This window comes from Salmo salar, chromosome ssa10 (assembly GCF_905237065.1).
Source record: "Salmo salar chromosome ssa10, Ssal_v3.1, whole genome shotgun sequence".
In the NCBI taxonomy this organism is placed as follows: Eukaryota; Metazoa; Chordata; class Actinopteri; order Salmoniformes; family Salmonidae; genus Salmo; species Salmo salar.
The window spans coordinates 18,123,203-18,144,068 of NC_059451.1; the positions used below are offsets into that span (position 1 = coordinate 18,123,203).

Consider the following 20,866-nt stretch of genomic DNA (forward strand, 5'->3'; position numbering starts at 1 on the left):
GCTCACTGCACAAACCTAATTGCAAAAAAATTCAAACACGTTTCCCTTTACTGTGGCAATTGTGATCGAATCAATGTAATATTAGCCAGTTTCAATGCAACATACCAAAACAAACTGCAAGAGATTTTGTTGTTGGCAGAATGCATCGGAGTAGGATTCTATTGCATTGACAGTCTACTCTATACAGACCGGTGCGGCAAAAACAGTCAGAGCTACAGTAGGATTACATGCAAATAGACCATTGCCATATATAGTGAGGGGGGAAATTATTTGGTCCCCTGCTGATTTTGTATGCTAGCCCACTGACAAAGAAATGATCAGTCTATAATTTTAATGGTAGGTTTATTTGAACAGTGAGACAGAATAACAAAAAAATCCAGAAAAACGCATGTCAAAAATGTTATACATTGATTTGCATTTTAATGAGGGAAATAAGTATTTGACCCCCTCTCAATCAGAAAGATTTCTGGCTCACAGGTGTCTTTTATACAGGTTACGAACTGAGATTAGATCAAGGCAGCTGGGACCATAGTCACCAAGAAAACAATTGGTAACACACTACGCCGTGAAGGACTGAAATCTTGCAGGGCCCGCAAGGTCCCCCTGCTCAAGAAAGCACATATACATGCCCGTCTGAAGTTTGCCAATGAACATCTGAATGATTCAGAGGACAACTGGGTGAAAGTGTTGTGGTCAGATGAGACCAAAATGGAGCTCTTTGGCATCAACTCAACTCGCCGTGTTTGGAGGAGGAGGAGGAATGCCCCTCACTGTATGGATGTGCCATTTACTTTGAACTGGACTGTGTTTAAAGCATGAGCGGTCATGAGTAGATGGGCTTGTTTGAGATCAAAGCAAGAGCTGCATGTAGCCACATGTGCACATAGCTCATATCCTTTGCTAGTTAGTGAGTTATTAGCCCAGTTATTTTTGTCAGCAATAGGGGAGGATTGCTTTCTACAAGAGCACAAAACATGTACATTTCTAGACATCTTTGAATAAGCTAAGTAGCCAGTAGGCAGAGGCTAGCATAATTTGTCTGATTCTCTGTAATAATGTTATGGGAATAATAATGATTTTTTTAAAATTGTAAAGTGGTTTCTTGCATCACGCAACACAACCTTTTCATTCACCTCCTTGTCTGAAGGACAAGTAGAGAAACAGGTTTATGTCAAGCCCTGCATGTTTTTTTTTTCTTCAAAAGTCTCATGGAATGTAGTCCTACATTGAACACAACACATTGGCTGCTACTGTAGACTGAATGATAGAACAGCTATTTCCATGTTAAAATGTTATGGGATGCATTTTCTCCATTGTTTGATGGCAGCCAATCTGGTAGGCCTATATTACGATCAAATAGCCACATTAGCCTACATGTCCACTTAAAACTAACTTAAAAAGGATACATCCTCAGTGTTCACAGAAAACACGCACTGGAAGTTGCCCAGAATTTTCACAACGTTCAAGTTGGCGCTCAGCAGACCTGAAATCTGCTCAGTGCCAGAGAAAATTAGAGGGAGCATTGTTTCACGGTAAAGTCTAAAGTTGTATTCGGCTAATGTGACAAATCCACATTTTTTTTGAAGTTCAGATGAACTCAGAGGCCGTTGCGTAGTCGAGCAAATCCAATTTTATTTGTCACATACTTCATACCTAATAGGTGTAGACTAACAGTGAAATGCTTACAGGACCTTCCCAACAATGCAGAAAAAGATAAAGAGAAAAACGGCAGAAAAAAAAGAAAGGGAATAAATACACAATGAGTAATGATAAATTGGCTATACACACACAGGGTACCAGTACGGAGTCGATGTGCTGGGGGACGAGGTAGTTGAGGTAGATATGTACATATAGGTAGGGATAAAGTGACTGGGCAACGGGATAGCGGTAAATGATTGAGTTGTGTTCAAGAGGTAAATGTTGAATGCTGTCTGAACGCTAAGGTAGTCCACAAGGCACACTGTAGTTTAAAGAGTCACGCTACACGCCAATGATCTCACCTTATCAAAACGCAACCAAAGCTGAAGAGATTCCTCATAGCTTCAGCGGCCAGACAGAGAGAAAACACAGTTCACTTTTTACCCATTGTAACTTGGACTGCCTCCAAGAAAAAAAGAGCCAATGCCAAAATGTAAAGATTGAAAGCAACCTCATATTTAAGTCATTAGTTGGAATTGGACTCGTTGGAAGAGGAAACGGCAAAACTTGTCTGAAAAACAGGAAGAATACAGAACATAACTTCTAAGATATTACATCCTCTGTAAAATGTATTTTCACGTCAGCCATCATGTGGGCTTGTTGCAGAACGTTTGCTATGCCTTCTAAAAAACCTTGCAGAGCCTTCTGCAAGAGCAAGAGGAAACGTTGTGTGTGTGTGTGCGCGAGTGTGGGTGTTTGCGCAGGTCTGTGTGCTTTACCGAAGGGCTGGTAAGGCTGTTACGGAGGAGCCAGGATAGAGCATCTGGTCCTGGCTCAGTCCTGCAGGAATTGGGTCTTGGTTGTTTCACAGGCCAGTCTAAGTCTGCCCGTCAGACCACAGGCCTGGGGAAGCAGTAGGGCAGTCTGGAGCAGAGAGACAGAACCAGCCTCATCCAGCCTGCCAAAGCAACAAGGACTGCTGATTGAGGGGAAAATCTCCAGTTCTCTCCAACCAAAGCCTTGGGACCATCTATTCATCTTGCTGCTGCCTCAGAACATTGCACAGTTACTAGTCTCTCCTGTAAAAGGATCATGAGGCATTGCAGAGAGCTGAAAGTTTGACAGATAGTATGCCAGATACTGTATTCTATTCTGCCCACTCTGCAGTGCAGTGAATTGACCAGACCAGTTGACATTTACACAGAAATACTGCCATTCTAGTGTGAAACCAGAATGAACACTGTTAGAATTCAAGGGGGTCTGAGAATTTAATACCGATAAGTTACAATGCTGCATTTACTTCCAATAAACTGCATTCCTCCTGAGGCCTTTAACAGTTTGTGACCTATTTTTAGCCACATTACTGAGGCATAAAACAGATGTGAGAGGGATTTGCTACCATATTAGAACTGGGGCCCATTAGTTACAAACACCAAAGCAGCCCTTGCTCCACACTCATTTACAACCAATGACCAGTGTGTGTGATATCTGGGTTAGACATTTGGCAATTCTGCTGAGTTGTGTGTCTCTAATCTAACCCAGAACCCTATACCAACTGAGCCACACAGGACCATTGATCTGAGCGTGTGTTAAAGGCAGGGCTTGGAGTTCTGCTAGCTGGTATGTGGGGCTCCCGGGGGGCGCAGAAGTCTAAAGCACTGCATCTCAGTGCTAGAGGCGTCACTACAGACCCTGGTTTGATTCCAGGCTGAATCACAACCGGACGTGATTGGGAGTCCCATAGGGCGGCGCACAATTGGCCCAGTGTCGTCTCGGTTAGTGTTTGGCCGGGGTAGGCCGTCATTGGAAATAAGAATTTGTTCTTAACCGACTTGCCTAGTTAAATAGAAATGTGTATTGGGATGTCCAGGTGGACTCAGAGGTGACATGGTGCCTGGGGCCCAGAGAAGAGCATGCCTGTCCTCCTGTGATCACCGACTGACTCAGCCCGATTACCATCTCTAACAGGAAGTGCTTCATAACGTCACATGACCAGGGGCCCAGAGTTCACTGACAACACATGACTCACACGGAACCCAAACCGGCTGTTCTCGTGCGCCATCGTGTGTAAATGTATTTTGTCCCCCTACACCAAACGCGATCAAGACACGCAGGTTAAAATATCAAAACAAACTCTGAACCAATTACATTAATTTGGGGACAGGTCGAAAAGCATAAAACATGAATGGCAATTTAGCTAGCTAGCTTGCACTTGCTAGCTCATTTGTCCTATTTAGCTAGCTTGCTGTTGCTAACTAATTTGTCCTGAGATATAAAACATTCAGTTGTTATTTTACCTGAAATGCACAAGGTCCTCTACTCTGACAATTAATCCACACATAAAACGGTCAACCGAATCGTTTCTAGTCACCTCTCCTCCTTCCAGGCCTTTTCTTCATTGAATTTAGTGATTGGCATCTAAACTTTCATAGAATTACCACGAAAACCGACAACACAGTTCATCTTTCAAATCACCCACGTGGGTATAAACAATGAAGAGATGGGAGAGGCAGGACTTGCAGTGCGATCTGCGTCACAAATAGAACTGACTTCTATTTTAGCCCGCGAGCAGTGTGGGTGCAATGATCAAATAATATAAATCTCTAAATTTAATAATATAGATCTCTAAAAGCACACGACACGAGCGGTGTAGTCAGCCTGTCAGGCCACAGGTCAAATAGGCTACATCCCGCAGTGTTAAGATCATAACTACAATCCTACTTGTGATGTAAAAAAAGGCTACACCTCTGTGTGTGTGTAAACAACTCAGTCACCTGATCCAAAACACTGATTCACAGGCACACACAATTTGCTCTATGCGGATTGTTGTTCCCTTGTTGCAACTTGTATTATAGTAGGCCTAAACTTGATTGATTCAAATTTTTCCAATTATAGGTAATGAATGGTAGCCATTGTTCTGCAATAACGTGAGTGATCCAATTAGAATGTACAATTTGATTTTGCTCTAGACCACAAGATGGAACATAATGAACCACATGGGAGCTCTAAGTTAATCAGAGATATTCTAAAGCTGGTGTCTAGAAAGTATTTCCATGAGCTTTCCTTTAGTATGCACAGCTGTTCAACATAACTGACAATGACTCCTGGTCAAGGGCCTGATCGTCGCTCTATTCTCACACGACATGACTCATTGATATGCAACAGAGGGGGTATATCACAAAGCAGGATCACTGAGCAAAAACATTCAGATATAGCAGCTTGTCATCTTCCAGAAAGCCAAAGTTGAATGCGTAAACATCATAATTTAAGTAAATCTTTCTTCAGGACATAGAACATTTGGAGTTGTTTGAGAATATTTAGAAACATTTTTAAAGGGTTAAACTGATGCCTGGGATAATATCTCCACATCTTCTTTCATTTCTTCCTTTTGCACACATCTACACCAGCCTCAGATCCTCTTTCAGGTCACATGACGGACGACTAACAGATCTCCAACTCCTGGCTCAAGGAAAACACATTTGACAAATGGCGCATCTCAAAAGTCCTCTTCTCTGGAAGAACTAGGTTTGATGCTCTTCAATAATATGCATGTGGACAGAGTGCAGGCTCATGCATCTTGACAAGATTAGTCACCTGTGAAGAGGAATCATCTGCCTTGGGAATGAGATCTCAGCTAAAAACATTTCACATTGGGTTTAATTCCCTGCTAACCTTGACTGAGACTGGACAAATAATGGGGAATGAGTGTTCACATACACATTTTTACATTTTTAGTAATTTAGCAGACGCTCTTATCCAGAGCGACTTACAGTAGTGAATGCATACATTTCATACATTTTTTTTGGTTTTTTGTACTGGCCCCCCGTGGGAATCGAACCCACAACCCTGGCGTTGCAAACACCATGCTGACGTTGCAAACACCATGCTCTACCAACTGAGCCGGACAGAAAAAGTGAGTCAGAAACACACATCCTTAGCCCCATTGCAACCACACAGACATCCTGCTAGAAGAGGTGTGATATTAGGTATGAGCTCCAACTTCATTGCACATTAGTGATTGGATAAAAAAATAAGATACCGTTACCGATCACAATATTTTTGGGGGACGATATTATATCACAATATTTTTTTACTTGCTAGGTAGTGTTAGCTAGCGCTAGTCGGCTGTACCTGCGCCAAAACTCCGGTATTTTCATCCTATAGCCTTTCGCCATCTTTTTAAATAGTGAGCCAACATGTTTTCGGCCCTTTTATTTCCATGACGTATCAAAACAAAATGTTCTAATGCTATCTTGTCGCTCTGCAGCAGACATAGCCTTTAGTGAGCAAAATGTTTGGAACATCAAATAAAAAAATCTGTATCGAATCGCAATACATATAGAATGGTGAGAATTGTAGTACATATGTGGCACCTAAGTATCACAATATCATCGTATCGTGAGGTCCCTGGCAATTCCCAGCCCTATTGCACATGCGTACAAAAAGTCTTACCTCCAGCACAGGCCCAGCACCCAGGATGGTCCTCTCCACTCCACTGGCGTAGCCCTTCTGGCTGAGGGCCGTCAGACAGTGGATGAGGAAGTTGGTGCTCTGCGTCTTCCCTGAGCCGCTCTCCCCAGAGATAACGATGCACTGGTTTACCCTCTTTCTTAGCATGGCGTAGTAGGCCACGTCCGCGATGGCAAAGATGTGCGGCTCCAGTTTCCCCAGCTGGTGGTTCTCGTACATCTTGACGTACTTGGGGTTGTAGATGGGAAGGAACTTGAAGGGGTTGATGGCAATGAGGATAGATCCGGCGTAGGTGTAGATCTTTTTCTTGTGGAAGCGGTTGCGCAGGTTATCCAGGATGCTGCTCTCATTGAGCACCGGGAGGTTACACAGGTCATTAAAGTCCTCCTGGCGCGGGGGGAGGAAGCCTCTGGCCGCCAGCCTCTGTGCCTCCTGCTCCTTGCAGAGGGCGGGAAGGTGGACGTAGTGGATGGTGCCGTCGCGGTTCCTCTCCTGGAGGACGAAGTAGAAGCCCTCGCTCTGGGGGTGCTGCTCCTGGGCCTTGCGAGGCCACAGCAGGACCCTCTGGACGGGGAGGTCCCCCGACTCCAGCACCCACTCCTCCCCGCCGCACTCCTTCACCTCGGCCAGCACGTAGAGGCGCTGTGGGTCCACACCCAGGGCCGAGGCTGCGTCCTGGATGACTGAGGCAGCCGTGGCCTCCTTGGGCACCTTGAGGGAACAGCAAGGTGGGCAGTCCGCTGAGAGCCGTGGGTAAACCTGCAGGTTGTAGGCCCGTCCATCTTTGCTAGCTGCTCCGCCTTCACCATCATTGACACTCATTCTGGGGCAGGTGTAGTCGCCTCAGCATGCCGTCCACACTGCCTTCTGTTCTCTCACCACCCAGCACCTGGGGAGCACAGGAAGACAATTGTGTTCAGAGACAGTTTTACATTGAAGCTCATATGGTGAAAAAAAACTGAAGCTGACAAAGCAACAAGAGCTGTGGTGCAAACGGTTAGCCACATCTACGTTAAAAGTGCCAAACGACCCTGTGTGGGATAAAGTCATCAATTAAGAATAGTTTAATTTAGGCTAAATGAAAGACATTGAGCTATTCCAGATTGTGGAAGTTTCCCATTGCAGCCTCGCAAAAGGTCTAAACAGTTTGCCACAATGGCATTATGCCTGTGTTTCAAAATGCTAACAAATGGGTTGGTTTTAAACAAAAGACTCACAGCCCACAGGGAAAGCTTGGATTGAGCATTTTGAGTGTGTATAAACTCCAAACGTCTGTGTCTTTGACTAAGCTGTTGAAGAGTGAACATGTGACTTGCATCACAGCACATAGGCAGGCAGTTGAAAACATGGTTCTGAATTATTTTTTTGTTAAAAAGATCCTTCAACTATTTGATTCAAGCAATTTACACTACCATCAAGGGAATTCTACATCCTTCCCTCCACTTAATGGTTGAGTAATATCAATACAATAACAAAACTCAGAGCTAAGATTATTGTATGGGACAATATTCAAAAGTTTGAGAAACATAATTAGAAAAATACAACCGAGTAAAATGTATTTATTGGTTTCTTTAAATTTTGATAATAGATGAACATGCAATGCATTTAAGGTTCTTTGTTCAAGTAAAAATCTATATTTATTTTAAGGTTATGTCATTAGAAGCTGACTAAATATAGGCTATACCAAGGGGTAGGGGCCAGTACAACCAAACTGTTGACTGATATTCAAGTTTGACTTTCAGTTTTGTGCTACTGTCCATCTGACACTAATGTTCTGGTTTTCTGCATCTAGAACCCAGCCTAAAATCTCCCTGACCAAGTTGGCCTACATTTGATTTCCCTCAATGGAATTTCCAGATTTTCCACTAGTGAGAATTTGGGTTCATTGGACACAGATCAGACACCCATGCATGGCCTAAATGTGAGAAGTTAATGGGATGATAATAATGACTCATGTTTCAACATCACTACAGTAGCCGTCACGTGAAAGGCCTACTCTAAAAATAGCACCACCACAGAAACTTTACTGTTAGCAGGAAAGGTCGAATGAACTTGTCACCTCAGCATCTGCCTCCAAATTAGGGCTGACCCCAATTAGTCGACTGGGTGATTGTTTGGTATTAAGCTGTTGGTCGACCGAGATTGTATATGTTACTGCTCAACCAACACACACACTAGATATGCGCCCATCTCAGTGAACTAATCCATTGTGGCGGCATAGACCTAAAGCCAATTTATGCTTGATCCGAAAATGTGGTCAGAGGGGGTGTGACGCAAAATGAGCTCCATACCGCATCGCCATGCTATTCCCAAAGTTTGTAACAATGCGGAGGGCTCTGTATATCTCTGCATTGACATGATTTGTTGATGGTAGGTGGATGGAGGCGGTACATCCTGTATAAACACAAACTCATTTCCTTGACAACTGCTCCGCGAAGTGCAAGAAGCAGGTACGCACTGGGGACGGGGGGGACAATGTCATGCTCTGATCCAATGGAAACGTCATAAAATAGGCCTACCTGATTACTTCTTGTAAGTGCTTGACTTGGACTGGAATTTGCATATGAAAACCATAACTGGCACGCAGATCGGGAGAAATGGTAAGAAATTGGCATTCCACATGAGAAAGGTTAACCGACTCCATGTAGCCCATTACCAGCAACTTCAGGAGAGTAATGGCAGAATCTGCGAAAGCCAGCAGGAGAATAGCAGACACCCACTCTGTCAAACACTTCGTCTTCCCATTCATGGATGATTCCATTTCCACATTGGCAGAGCTCCAGTAGTACTACATTATGGACCCTACAAATTCAATAAGCAGAAACAGTGGAGAAGCTGTTCAGGCTGGAAACTCAAAAAAAAGACAGCGATTTCCTGAGGGAAGTGACACTAACCATCTCAAGCATTGGGCAGCACTTTATGGTCAACCGCAAGACAGCCAAAGAAACTCAAAAAGTAATATGATGATGAGTAACACGATCAACATAAAAACACAATGTCGCCTAACAAAATGTACAGGAATGGTTTTAAGACAATGCTAATAGATAGGAAGTTAATAGGCAGACATTTTAAAGCTTTTAGTTCATGGAGCTGTAAATCTAATTGAAGAGAGTCCCTTTCACAGCCGCCTCCAACAAGCTGACAGTGGCAGACTGTGGAGAGACTGGCATGGAGCTTTGCTATACTAGTAAATGCCACGGTTCCTCCGCTCTTCGACCAGATGAGACTGGCATGCTTCGTTAAGCTGATGCCAATAGCTTCTGGCTCAAGGCCAACTTGAGACCCCAGATTTACATATGGGCATTTGTTGTAGAAGGATCCATGAGCACCAACATGTGAAGTACATAGGAGCATGTCAAATTAAAGCTAACAGTCTATATTTGAGAAATGAAGGCATATACATTTTTCAACCATTTTCAACCCTAAAAATTTGGAACAAGCAAAACCTTTGATTTCAAGTCAAACAGAGACAACATCTACCAGAAAAAGTATGTAGGTAATATAAAAACACAATGTGAAATAAAGACTCCTGCCAACTAATATCAAATTAATATTTAGCTTTGGAGAAATGATTTGCCTTCTGTAAGTTTAAGAAACATTGCCTTGTAATTCCGCCACCAAAAACCCACATATCTTAAAGATATTTTCTAACTGCTCTCCCTCATGAGGGAGGATAAAGTTCACTGAAGTAACAATTAAAAAAAGGTAGACCTACCAATTAGCTAGTGCTTTCACTGATAAAGTTTATGAATTATTAAGTGACTAAAACTCGTAATTCTGTTAAGAAATTGGTAACGGAATTAGCAAAGAAAATCAGTAACAGAATTAGTGCAATTGATTTGGCAACAATGGGTACTCATAGTAGTCACAAACCGCAGCTGGGTCATCTGGTACAGTCCGGTCCTCCCTTCCACTAGCATACTGTTATGTTTAGCTTATAACTGTCTCTCTTTCCACTATCTGGTGGTCAAAGCAAGACTAAAGGTCTGGACAACACCTCCTCACTACCTATCCAGTTAATGTCATCTCTCTCCGCTTTTACTGACACTAGGGTTGTGCGATATTACGATAGAACCGTAAATCAACGGATGGTTGACAGCCATCATCTACGGTGAAGACGATGTGACTGACCATAGTTTTGCCTATTTGAACTTGCCTGGCACCATGCAGTAAAGAGTGTACAACAGAGAATGGCACAGTCAGGCAACATGCCTAATGGCAGAGGGTAGCAAAATGTCTTATTCCGTGTAGTAATGGTATGGGAATAATGCATTTTATTTTGTAAAGTGGTTTCTTGCATCAAACACCACAGCAATTATTATTTTATTTTTTCCCCAAAAGTCTCATGGAATGTAGGCCTACATTGAACACCACACATTGGCTGCAGTTGCTACTGTAGGCTGAATGATAGCTGTACTATTTCCATGTTAAAATGTTATGGGATGAATTTTCTCCATTGTTTTTGATGGCAGCCAATCTGATAGGCCTACATTACGATCAAATAGCCACATTAGCCTACTTGGCCACTTAAACCGGATACAGCCTCAGTGTTCACAGTAAATGCACGCTGGAAGTTGCACAGCATTTTCAGAACTTTCAAGTTTGTGCTCAGTAGACCTGATATTTGCTCAGTGCCGATAAAAAAGGAGGGAACATTGATCCTGGCTCGCCCTACCATACATCCTTACCAGTCCAATTAAAATATTTTAATATAAAAAATGGATTTTTTTAGCCAAACCGCATCAGATACATAGGGCTACATATTGTAAGAACGAAACGCGCTGTTTCAGTACATCCGATGCTATTTTGCGAAAGTAACCACTTTTTGAAGTGATTTGTTTTACCATCAGATGGAAACATGACTGGTTGTGTTTATGCCACATTAAAAAAAAGTTAGGCTAATACATTTTTACAGTTAAATGACATGTTACTATAAAACACACAATAGAACCACTAAAGCAGTCATTTGGACAGCTCATGAATTAAAAACATCTCTGCCATTTTTAAAAAGTCACGCCCCCCTCCATCTATTACCTTTCCTAAATACGTCTATAATACACAATGTCGTAAGAATCTTAATATCAAAGAGAACTGGTGTTAGACAGTTTTAGGAGGACAGTCATTTTTTATATGATTTTCCCCGTTGTCCCCCTCTCCTCTCGACAGTAGGGCTTGCGCCTCTTCCTCCCGATAGTTGAAGATGCTGTGCCTATTTGAAAATCCCCCCGATAACTGCTTTGAAAGTTAGCCTAATCTATACCGAAATAAATGTTTTATAAACAATAAATAAATGAAGTAGGCGGAATAATGGATGAGTTGATGCGAAGGGAAGCGAACGATGCATAATTGTTAATGTATTGATCTATTCTAATACTTTAAATGTTATGTACTCTATAAGTCTTCTGGCCTACTTGGAGTACACAGCAAGAGCGTGCGTAACGTACAATGGCAAGAAGACCATGACTAACCGATGCACTCGTTAGCGTTGCTAAAACATCTGAATAAAAACGACTCAGATGTTGGGAAAGAAATTCATCATGACAATCTCTGATGAGTATTCTTATAATTCTGAGCCTCAACCTGAACCTACACCTACGAGAGCTAAGCGTAGAAACGCCAGAAGTGTGCGCACTGAGCAGGTGCCCACGCCACCACCAAATGAAACGGTGAGAGGACAGAACAAGCCGATGAGAATTCTACGGTCCATTATCAACACAAAATGTCATCAGATCAAAATTGTATTTGTCACATGCGCCGAATACAACAGGTGTAGACCTTACCGTGAAATGCTTACTTACAAGCCCTTAACCAACAATGCAGTTCACCGCTGATGGGGCAGGCCCTAAATCTCAAGCAAGAAATAAAAATCAGAAATCGCACTAAACAGCTTTTGATATTTAGGCTGTGAGACACGGACATGCTCTAACTGATAATTCACTTTTTTCTGGTGTCATATCAACACTTACAGTATATCCAGCTCAGAGCTCCAGCTTTGCATTTGGTTTGCTAAATGGAGAATTCCGCAAAAACAGCGCAAAATGTCCAGAAAATATTATTTAACACTAACGTCAGATCATAGCATAGGCTTTCAGCCAAAAGCTAGGATTTATTTTATTTTATAAAAACAGACACTCCTTAAACATATTGTGCCTAGCTGTTTAAAAAAAAAAAAACGTAGGCTATATTCCCTTCTGTCCCCATTCGATATGGATATGACTTTGGGCTAGGCTTAGGCCTACATCCTTATATGCATGCATGGCTTTCTCCCGATCAAACAATGAATGAATCGAACTGACAAGAATGAAATTGGGAGTCTATAGGCCTAGGAATTGGCTATTCTCAAATCACAGCTTTATGAGAGATAGAACAAACAATGGCCTATTAAGAGAGGATGAGGCAAATAAGGCAATTCTCTAGTTCTGAAGACGTTAGACGTTTGCTTCTATCCAGCCCATGATTTATACCTTAGCTCACTAATGTGGTAAGACAGCCCGTTCCACATCAGTTGACTGTCACTTTGCTCCATCATGTGTGCGAGACAGACAACTGTTCCATGCTGAAGCTCCACCAGAAAGGAATATTAGAAAATATTTGCCTGCACTTATTTGCCTGCCTCTGCCCAGGCTTTCAACTACCTCGTCTTTCATCATGATTCGTCCAGTTGTAGCATGTGATTTAGCCGGACTGTGGTTTTAGCTGAGTTTTTATTTTTATGTATTTTTTGGATTTGCCAATGGGGGGGGCGATACCATCGTATAGCGGAGTACATCAGGAGAAAGGTTGACGTCACCCAACCATAACTGACACTTACCACCTTCTAGGGCCGGGACGATACCAGTATTGCGATACTGGTTAGCATCATTGTGAGGAAATAAAAAACACGAAGTGGATTTAACTTCTTTAGGAAAACAAACATTATCCAAGCTATAGCACACATTTTACATACAGCAGGTTTTTAATAGGCCCAATGAGTAGTCTGCTTCGTGTTGTGTTTTTTTTGGGCATGGGAAAAAAATATCCTGATATCGTCACGAGCCATCCACCTACCCTCTTTCCATTTACTGTAATCAGCATCCTCACCCACTGAGCACTGACCTACACCGGATGTCGAAAAGCAGTTTACATTTGTTCACTCGGCCCTGGCGTTGATTTCAAATGTCCACAGACTTCATTCTTTGGTCCGGTCCGGACTTGATTTGGCCCAAATATTGACGTGACTATGCATAAACAGCAAATAGCAGCAGCGTAAAAATTAAAATAGTCGGGGTAGCCATTTGATTAGCTGTTCAGGAGTCTTATGGCTTGGGGGTAGAAGCTGTTAAGAAGCCTTTTGGACCTAGACTTTGCGCTCAGGTACCGCTTCCCGTGCGGTAGAAGAGAGAACAGTCTATGACTAGCGTGGCTGGAGTCTTTGGCAAATCTTAAGGGCCTTCCTCTGACACCGCCTGGTATAGACGTCCTGGAAGGCAGGAAGCTTGGCCCCAGTGATGTACACACTACCCTCTGTAGCGCCTTGCGGTCCAAGGCCCAGCAGTTGCCATACCAGGCGGTGATGCAACCAGTCAGGATGCGCTCGATGGTGCAGCTGTAGAACTTTTTGATGATCTGAGGACCCATGCCAAATCTCAGTCTTCTGAGGGGGAATAGGCATTGTCGTGCACGCGTCATGACTGTCTTGGTGATGTGGACACCAAGGAGCTTGAAGTGCACAACCTGCTCCACTAGAGCCCCTTTGAGAATGGTGGCATGTTCGGCCCTCCTTTTCCTGTAGTCCACGATCATCACCTTTGTCTTGATCACGTTACGGGAGAGGTTGTTGTCCTGGCACCACATTGCCAGATAACTGACCTCCCTATAGGCTCTCTCATTGTTGGTGATCAGGCCTACAACCGCTGTGTCGTCAACAAACTTAATGGTGTTGGAGTCGTGCTTGGCCACGTACTCATGCGTGAACAGGGAGTACAGGAGACGACTAAGCACACACCCCTAATGGGCCCGTTTAGGATCAGCATGGCAGATGTGTTGTTGCCTACCCTTACCACCTGGGGGCAGCCCGTCAGGAATTCAGGATCCAGTTGCAGAGGGTGGTGCTTAGTCCCAGGGTTCTGAGCGTAGTGATGAGCTTTGAAGGCACTATGGTGTTGAATGCTGAGCTGTAGTTAATGAAGAGCATTCTCACATAGGTGTTCCTTTTGTCCAGGTGGGAAAGGGCAGTGTGGAGTGCAATAGAGATTGCATCATCTGTGGATCTGTTGGGGCGGTATGCGAATTGAAGTGGGTCTGAGGTTTCTGGGATGATGGTGTTGATATGAGCCATGACCAGCCTTTCAAAGCACTTCATGGCTACAGACGTGAATGCTACAGGTCGGTAGTCATTTAGGCAGGTTACCTTGGCGTTCTTGGGCACAGGGACTATGGTGCTCTGCTTATAACATTTTTGTATTACAGACTTGGGCAGGGACAGGTTGAAAATGTCAGTGAAGACACTTGCCAGTTGGTCAGCGCAGGCTATGAGTACACGTCCTGGTAATCCGTCTGGCCCTGCAGCCTTGTGAATGTTGACCTGTTTAAAATAAGGTCTTACGTCAGCTACGGAGATTGCGATCACACTGTTTATCAACATTTTAGGCTAAACAATCAGCCTCATTGCTTTCAAATGTTTTCTTGATGCAAGTGGTTGTATTAATTATGTATGTTTGGAATATTTCATTCTTGCAGAGAAGGACAAGTTAACCAATAAAATAGGTCAATTTTTGTACTATGGGGGAATAGTAGATTGGCATAGGCTAGTGCTTTTGCGGTTCGTTAGGCCTTCTTGTTGGCTGATGAAAAGTAGGCCAAATGTGGACAGCTGTGACATCTTCAATATGCGCCTCGAAATTCAATAAGGAGGGACGCGCGCAGTTGTGTCCCCGATATGTCAGTCTTCATTCACTTGTAGCCTTGGCCACATCCGAGAGCCATGTGAGTGAGGTTCTTTGGAGCACGGCAGCCGGGAATTATAATTAGCCTATTACATTCAGCCCAAGGGCACAATAGCTACTTTGGCCACAAAAGGCATGGATTTTTCAGGGGGCATTACGGCCACGCAAGGAAATTTGCGGCCTGGTGAGAATATTATCAACCGCTTATCAAAATTGTGAATGAGAGACTGATGACGTGTGTGCATCTTGCGACTTTCATCATTAGAGTCCCATCATGCAGCCTTAGAATGTATTAAACATATAGCCCAACATTTGTATCACAACTGAAGTTGCATAAATAACTAAATTAAGCATATAGGAGGACCAGTTTCTTTGCTAACCGCTCACAGAATAGTGCACTTCCTTTGAAATTGTTTGGAGAAAATATCCTATTTTATTAACCTATGTTCAATTGTATTCTCCATACTAATAAAGACACGGAATTCTAAGCACATCTTGTCTGCTAAATGAACTAGTGTAGCCCACAGCTACATGGCATAGACAGATCAGGGCCTAACACAGACAACTCAGTATGGGTCAATGGCAAAGTTTTAAAAGTGAAAACTTGAAAAGAGAAAACAATTTAATTTCAAAACACTTTTTATGTTCCCTTGAGTGTTACCCATGCACATTCAAGGTTTGTCGCTAAAAACTATCAAAAATGAGTTTGTGATTGCACCAAATGACTTAATCGTGAATAAACATTTTTAGAAATGTTTTCGGGCCATTAATTCAAGCAAAGAAGAGTAAAATATGAATATGTGCACGGCCTCAAATATTCAATATTAAAGTTAACAGTAAAATTAATATATCCTTGTTTTTTTACTTTTCACTGGACAACCCCAAACACCATCATTAATTTTTTTAACAAACAATGTTAAAAACAGTGTTAACATTGTAAAATGAATAGTCAACTTTTTGAAATACAGTAATTTAACATTCTACATTACAATTGTAATAAATAGTCAAATGTTTGTGCAATGTCTTAACATTAAAATCTCCACATTGCATAGACAAAGTTTTTCTAATTCTAATATTAAAACATCTGTGATTAAGTTTGAGCAGAACATTGCAAGATTACAATTTTGAATTAAGTTTAATTGTGCAAACTTCATGAGAGTCAAACATTAAAAGACAAAGAAGTGATCACTTTGTAGCAAAAGTTAAACTCATTGAAGTTCCCAATAAATCAAACTTGCCTTCTTAAAACAGTGCTTTTGATGTTGTTGCACTAGCGTGACAAGAAACCAGCCCAGTCTGTGTCGGACAGCCGAGACGCTCTTGAGTTGAAGGGCTCGGGCTCACTGATCATTGACTTCACATCTCCTTCAGTGGAAGGTAATGTCTTGTACAGCAGGCCAGACAAAAACATTCCTCACTTCATGCTGCTGCATACAAGTGACCTGCACTTTCTCCCCAATCACCTTCAGCACCTGGCCTACAAAAGGGGCGGTCTTCGTAGCTGACAATGACAAAACTGCCTAGACTTTCAGCAAGTGTTGACTTGGCCACAGCTTCATCTTGCTGTTCCTCAGTGGTGGTCTTCTCCTGATGGTGTTTTTCAATGAAGTTCACTTCCACAGCACTGAAACAGGTGTTGCAGATGCTTGGTCTGCTGCAGAAGCAAGACACTCGCTTGCCACTGTGGAGGTGACCTGGTGCAATTTCATGGTTCCTTTGACTCCAGCAAGGTTGTTTACAGACGTATAGTGCAAAAGACCCTTAAATCATGCCAGAATAACCATTTGTTAATAAAACATCTCAAATCATAAAACTGTCATTTATATAGATTGCATTAGTCTGACAGTCGCTCCGTATTACTTGTTTGAACTTTAGAGCACCGAAAGGGACAGTTTTTTTTCTCACATTCAACCATAACTCTTTTAGGACTAAAAAGAGAAAGGGCATAGTTACATAACATTGGTATAAATGGGTTGTTGATTTTGGAAAATATTTCAGTCAGGCGCCAAAATATTCACGGCAGGTCATTGACCCGTATGCTAGTCGGTTCTTCTGAAATAGACTACATATTCCTTCATGTTTCTTAAGACCTGTCTAAAATAAATAATGGATTTATTGTGATGGTGTAGGCTATATTAAATGGATTTATTTGAGTTTTTAAAAAGTAGATGTTCCAAAGGTCTGCATCAGTGGCTTGTAGGCTATGCGTGTAAGCCAGAAGATGCTAAACGTGTTTACACTAATTAACAGTCAGTCAATTACCGTGAGTCTGGCAGTTATTTGATTGACAATTTTTCATGACCGCAACAGCCCTAGTCTCAGCATAATTCTGTTACTGTGGATCTGCCCATATCCAAGTACATCCAAAAGGAAGAAAGCAAAGGAATATAATATAGCTATCTATAACTAATATTGATGTAAAACAATGAGCTAAAACCAAAAGCAGAAAACAGCTGATTATAGCCCCGTGTAACATATCATGTAACCTAACTTGACACTGGTGGCGCTACTGAGTGAACCCCGAGAAAGAGAGAGCGAGACAAGACGTAAATTACTGTATCATTTATCACTGCTGTCATCAGGCCAGAGTTCTTTTTTTTTCAATGTGAAAAAATACAAAATGTTGAACTACATGCCCAAAAAACGAGTCCCTCTCCCAAAAGCAGGAATCGGTTTGTTTTGTAATCAAAACATCTTAAAAGCCATTGTTTCCTCTTGGTAAACATGCAAAAAGCCTGCATTACCAAATGTAGGCCTCTTCTCCACATTCACTATAAATTGCTCCCAAACAGAACAGCAACAAAGCTGTAAAGAGACTATAGCCAGAGATGGGCATCAATAGTAAGACACTGAATCATTCAGAAGGGGAATTGCTACAAAACAGCAGCCAGTGACTCAATTGTTGACCACAACCCCAGAAATCCAGCCTGTAAAATGCCAAGGCCTGCAAAAATACTGGGACCACAAAAAACAGCATTATCATTATCCTCCATTATGAGCTGGTCTGGTTTAAATCTGTCAATTTAACTCTTTCCACTGATACCCACACCGGCTTCAAAGCAGAGAAGCAATGCCGTGCGAGGGGTCTCAGAACATAATCGAAAAGGGTTACTGCGAATGTTTTAGCCAAACGCAGAACCTCCTGGAAACTTGGAGGATGCCCAGAATTCCAGAAATAAAGATAATGGATCGATGGATTGTCTGTGTGGTGGAGGCTAAGCTGCTTACTATGAGCAGAAGAGGAATTAAAACAAAAACAAACTACTTCCTTAGAAGTAGCTAATTGGTGTAGAGGGTACCCCTATCGCCTCTGAATTATCAATGGCTGGAATGGAGCAAATGGCAAACACATGGAAACCATGTATTTGATACCATTCCACCTACACCGCTCCAGCCATTACCATGAGCCCGTCCTCCAATTAAGGTGCTACCAACCTCCTGTAGTAAGTACCTATTGAGCCCAATATCTACGTTTAGACATTTCGATCATATACTGCCCTAATTTCTGTAATAAAATGAGATTAATATTTCATTCTCTAATGTGAAGTTATGAATTTTACTTAAATGTTTTAATAAGACGTACAAATATTTAATAAAATATGTGAAAAGTCCAGACTGCTTAATGGGTAGGCTACCGAATGTACCTTTTAAGGCCTTGGGTGTTCCAAATTAGCCCACCTCTTAAAATGATCTATTTAAATTATTTTTCAAAAATGTTAAAAATGTACAAAAGGATAGTTCTTATGTAGAATTACATATTAATCTCACCTAAAGTGATTAAATAAACTGATCATTACTATTCGTCATGAAAGTAGCACTCATATCAATCAAATGTATTTAAAAAAAATAAAATTAAAAAATTAAACAGGGGGGGAAGCATGCACAAAGACCATAACTTTCAATTACTTATCTGAAAGCGGATTCATAAAAATAAAAAAGATTAAGATGGGCAAAAGAACAGACACTGGACAGAGGAACTCTGCCTAGAAGGCCAGCATCCCGGAGTCGCCTCTTCACTGTTGACGTTGAGACGAGTGTTTGACGGGTACCATTTAATGAAGCAGCCAGTTGAGGACTTGTGGTGTGTCTGTTTCTCAAACCAGACACTAATGTAGTTGTCCTCTTGCTCAGTTGTGCACTGGGGCCTCCCAATCTCTATTCTGGTTAGAGCCAGAATGAGCTGTTCTGTGAAGGTAGTAGTACACAGCGTTGTACGAGATCTTCAGTTTCTTGGCAATTTCTCACATGGAATAGCCTTCATTTCTCAGAACAAGAATAGACTGACGAGTTTCAGAAGAAAGGTCTTTGTTTCTGGCCATTTTGAGCCTGTAATCGAACCCACAAATGCTGATGGTCCAGATACTCAACTAGTCTAAAGAAGGCCAGCATATTGCTTCTTTAGTCAGAAGAACAGTTTTCAGCTGTGCTAACATAATTGCAAAAGGGTTTTCTAATGATCAATTAGCCTTTTAAAATGATTAACTTGGATTAGCTAACACAACGTGCCATTTGAACACAGGAGTGATCGTTGCTGATAATGGGCCTCTGTAGATATTCCATAAAGAAAATCAGCCGTTTCCAGCTACAATAGTCATTTACAACATTAACAATGTCTACACTGTATTTCTGATCAATTTGATGTTACTTTAATGGACAAAAAAAAGTGATTTTCTTTCATAAACAAGGACATTTCTAAGTGACCCAAACTTTTGAACGGTAGTACACACACAGTTTACATTTGTTTTAGGCTTATTTGATGACAATTATTTCATTCCAAGTCATCTCTATTTGTCAGGTCTGAAATGGAGAAAAGATTTGAGAGCGATAGAGAGCAGTTGCTTCATGAGGTATCTACCTGAAAATACATGCTCTAAGATTACCAACTATCAATCAGCCTTTTTTACTTTGAAGAACTACTCAAATACTTATTTAGTCAGACAGCATAGGCAGCAGCTCTAATGAGATATGACTTGGATTGAAATAAAGTCATCAAATAGGCCTAAAACAAAAAGACAATTTAATTATTTTATTCAAGTGAATAAATGGTTAATAAAGTGATAAGCAGTAATGTGCAGTCACTATCATGGCACAGCATTCAACCTGCATAATGCAGCGCATGTAAAAAAAAAAAAGAAGTAATAAAAATAGAAACCAAAATCCCTGAGTATTTGTTTAAAAAAAGCTATACTGAGTAGGTACAAAAAAATATTTGGGAAATGTGTTTGAGGGTCACCTCCACACCAAACGTTTTTTTGCAGCTTTGAAATTGTCCACTAGTTGGAATTTACACGTCAATTACTTAAAAACATTTGATTGGCTTAGAATAAAAACATATGGATAGAACTACATTAAAATAAAGAAAAATGGTTAAAGAATGAATCTAAAAATTAAGTGACTTAATAGGTACGCTTAACCTAGGTCTAGCCTAAATCAGATTACTCTCATTACCTTTTGTAAGGGTAAAGACAGCATTTCCTAACCATTTAAACAATGATGACTGTCAAGATTTCAATGAAAGTTCTTGTTAAAGCACCCTTAGAGCAATGTAAACTAGGCCAGTTTGTGTAAGACCACATATTTCCATCACTGGGCATTTTGCTGTGGCTTTTCAATCCTATCCAAGGACCGTAACAAATATCACTTGTGATGTGACCAATATTTGAATGAGCTCCATTCTCAAAACTTAGAGTAGGCGAATAGCCATCTAGTTCAGTTTTACTGAACCTTAATGACGTCACCAAGACGGACAAAATGCACACACACAAATGATAACTGTTTTACTGGAAGCACATAACATATGAGAGCCAAACAAACCTTTTGTGATGGAAATTAGG

The 20,866-nt window shown here is 41.6% G+C and overlaps 1 protein-coding gene across 12 annotated transcripts in view; it reads right to left on the reverse strand.

Moving 5' to 3' along the window:
* Positions 1-20,866, reverse strand: part of LOC106613666 (unconventional myosin-IXb) — a 114,175-nt gene that overhangs the window by 51,871 nt on the left and 41,438 nt on the right. For all 12 annotated transcript variants that reach the window (XM_045687433.1, XM_045687442.1, XM_045687437.1 and 9 more), the window contains exon 2: positions 6,091-6,997. In XM_045687433.1, the coding sequence (XP_045543389.1) occupies positions 6,091-6,930 (840 nt within the window). In that variant the 5' untranslated portion in view covers positions 6,931-6,997. The remainder of the gene's footprint in view (positions 1-6,090; positions 6,998-20,866) is intronic.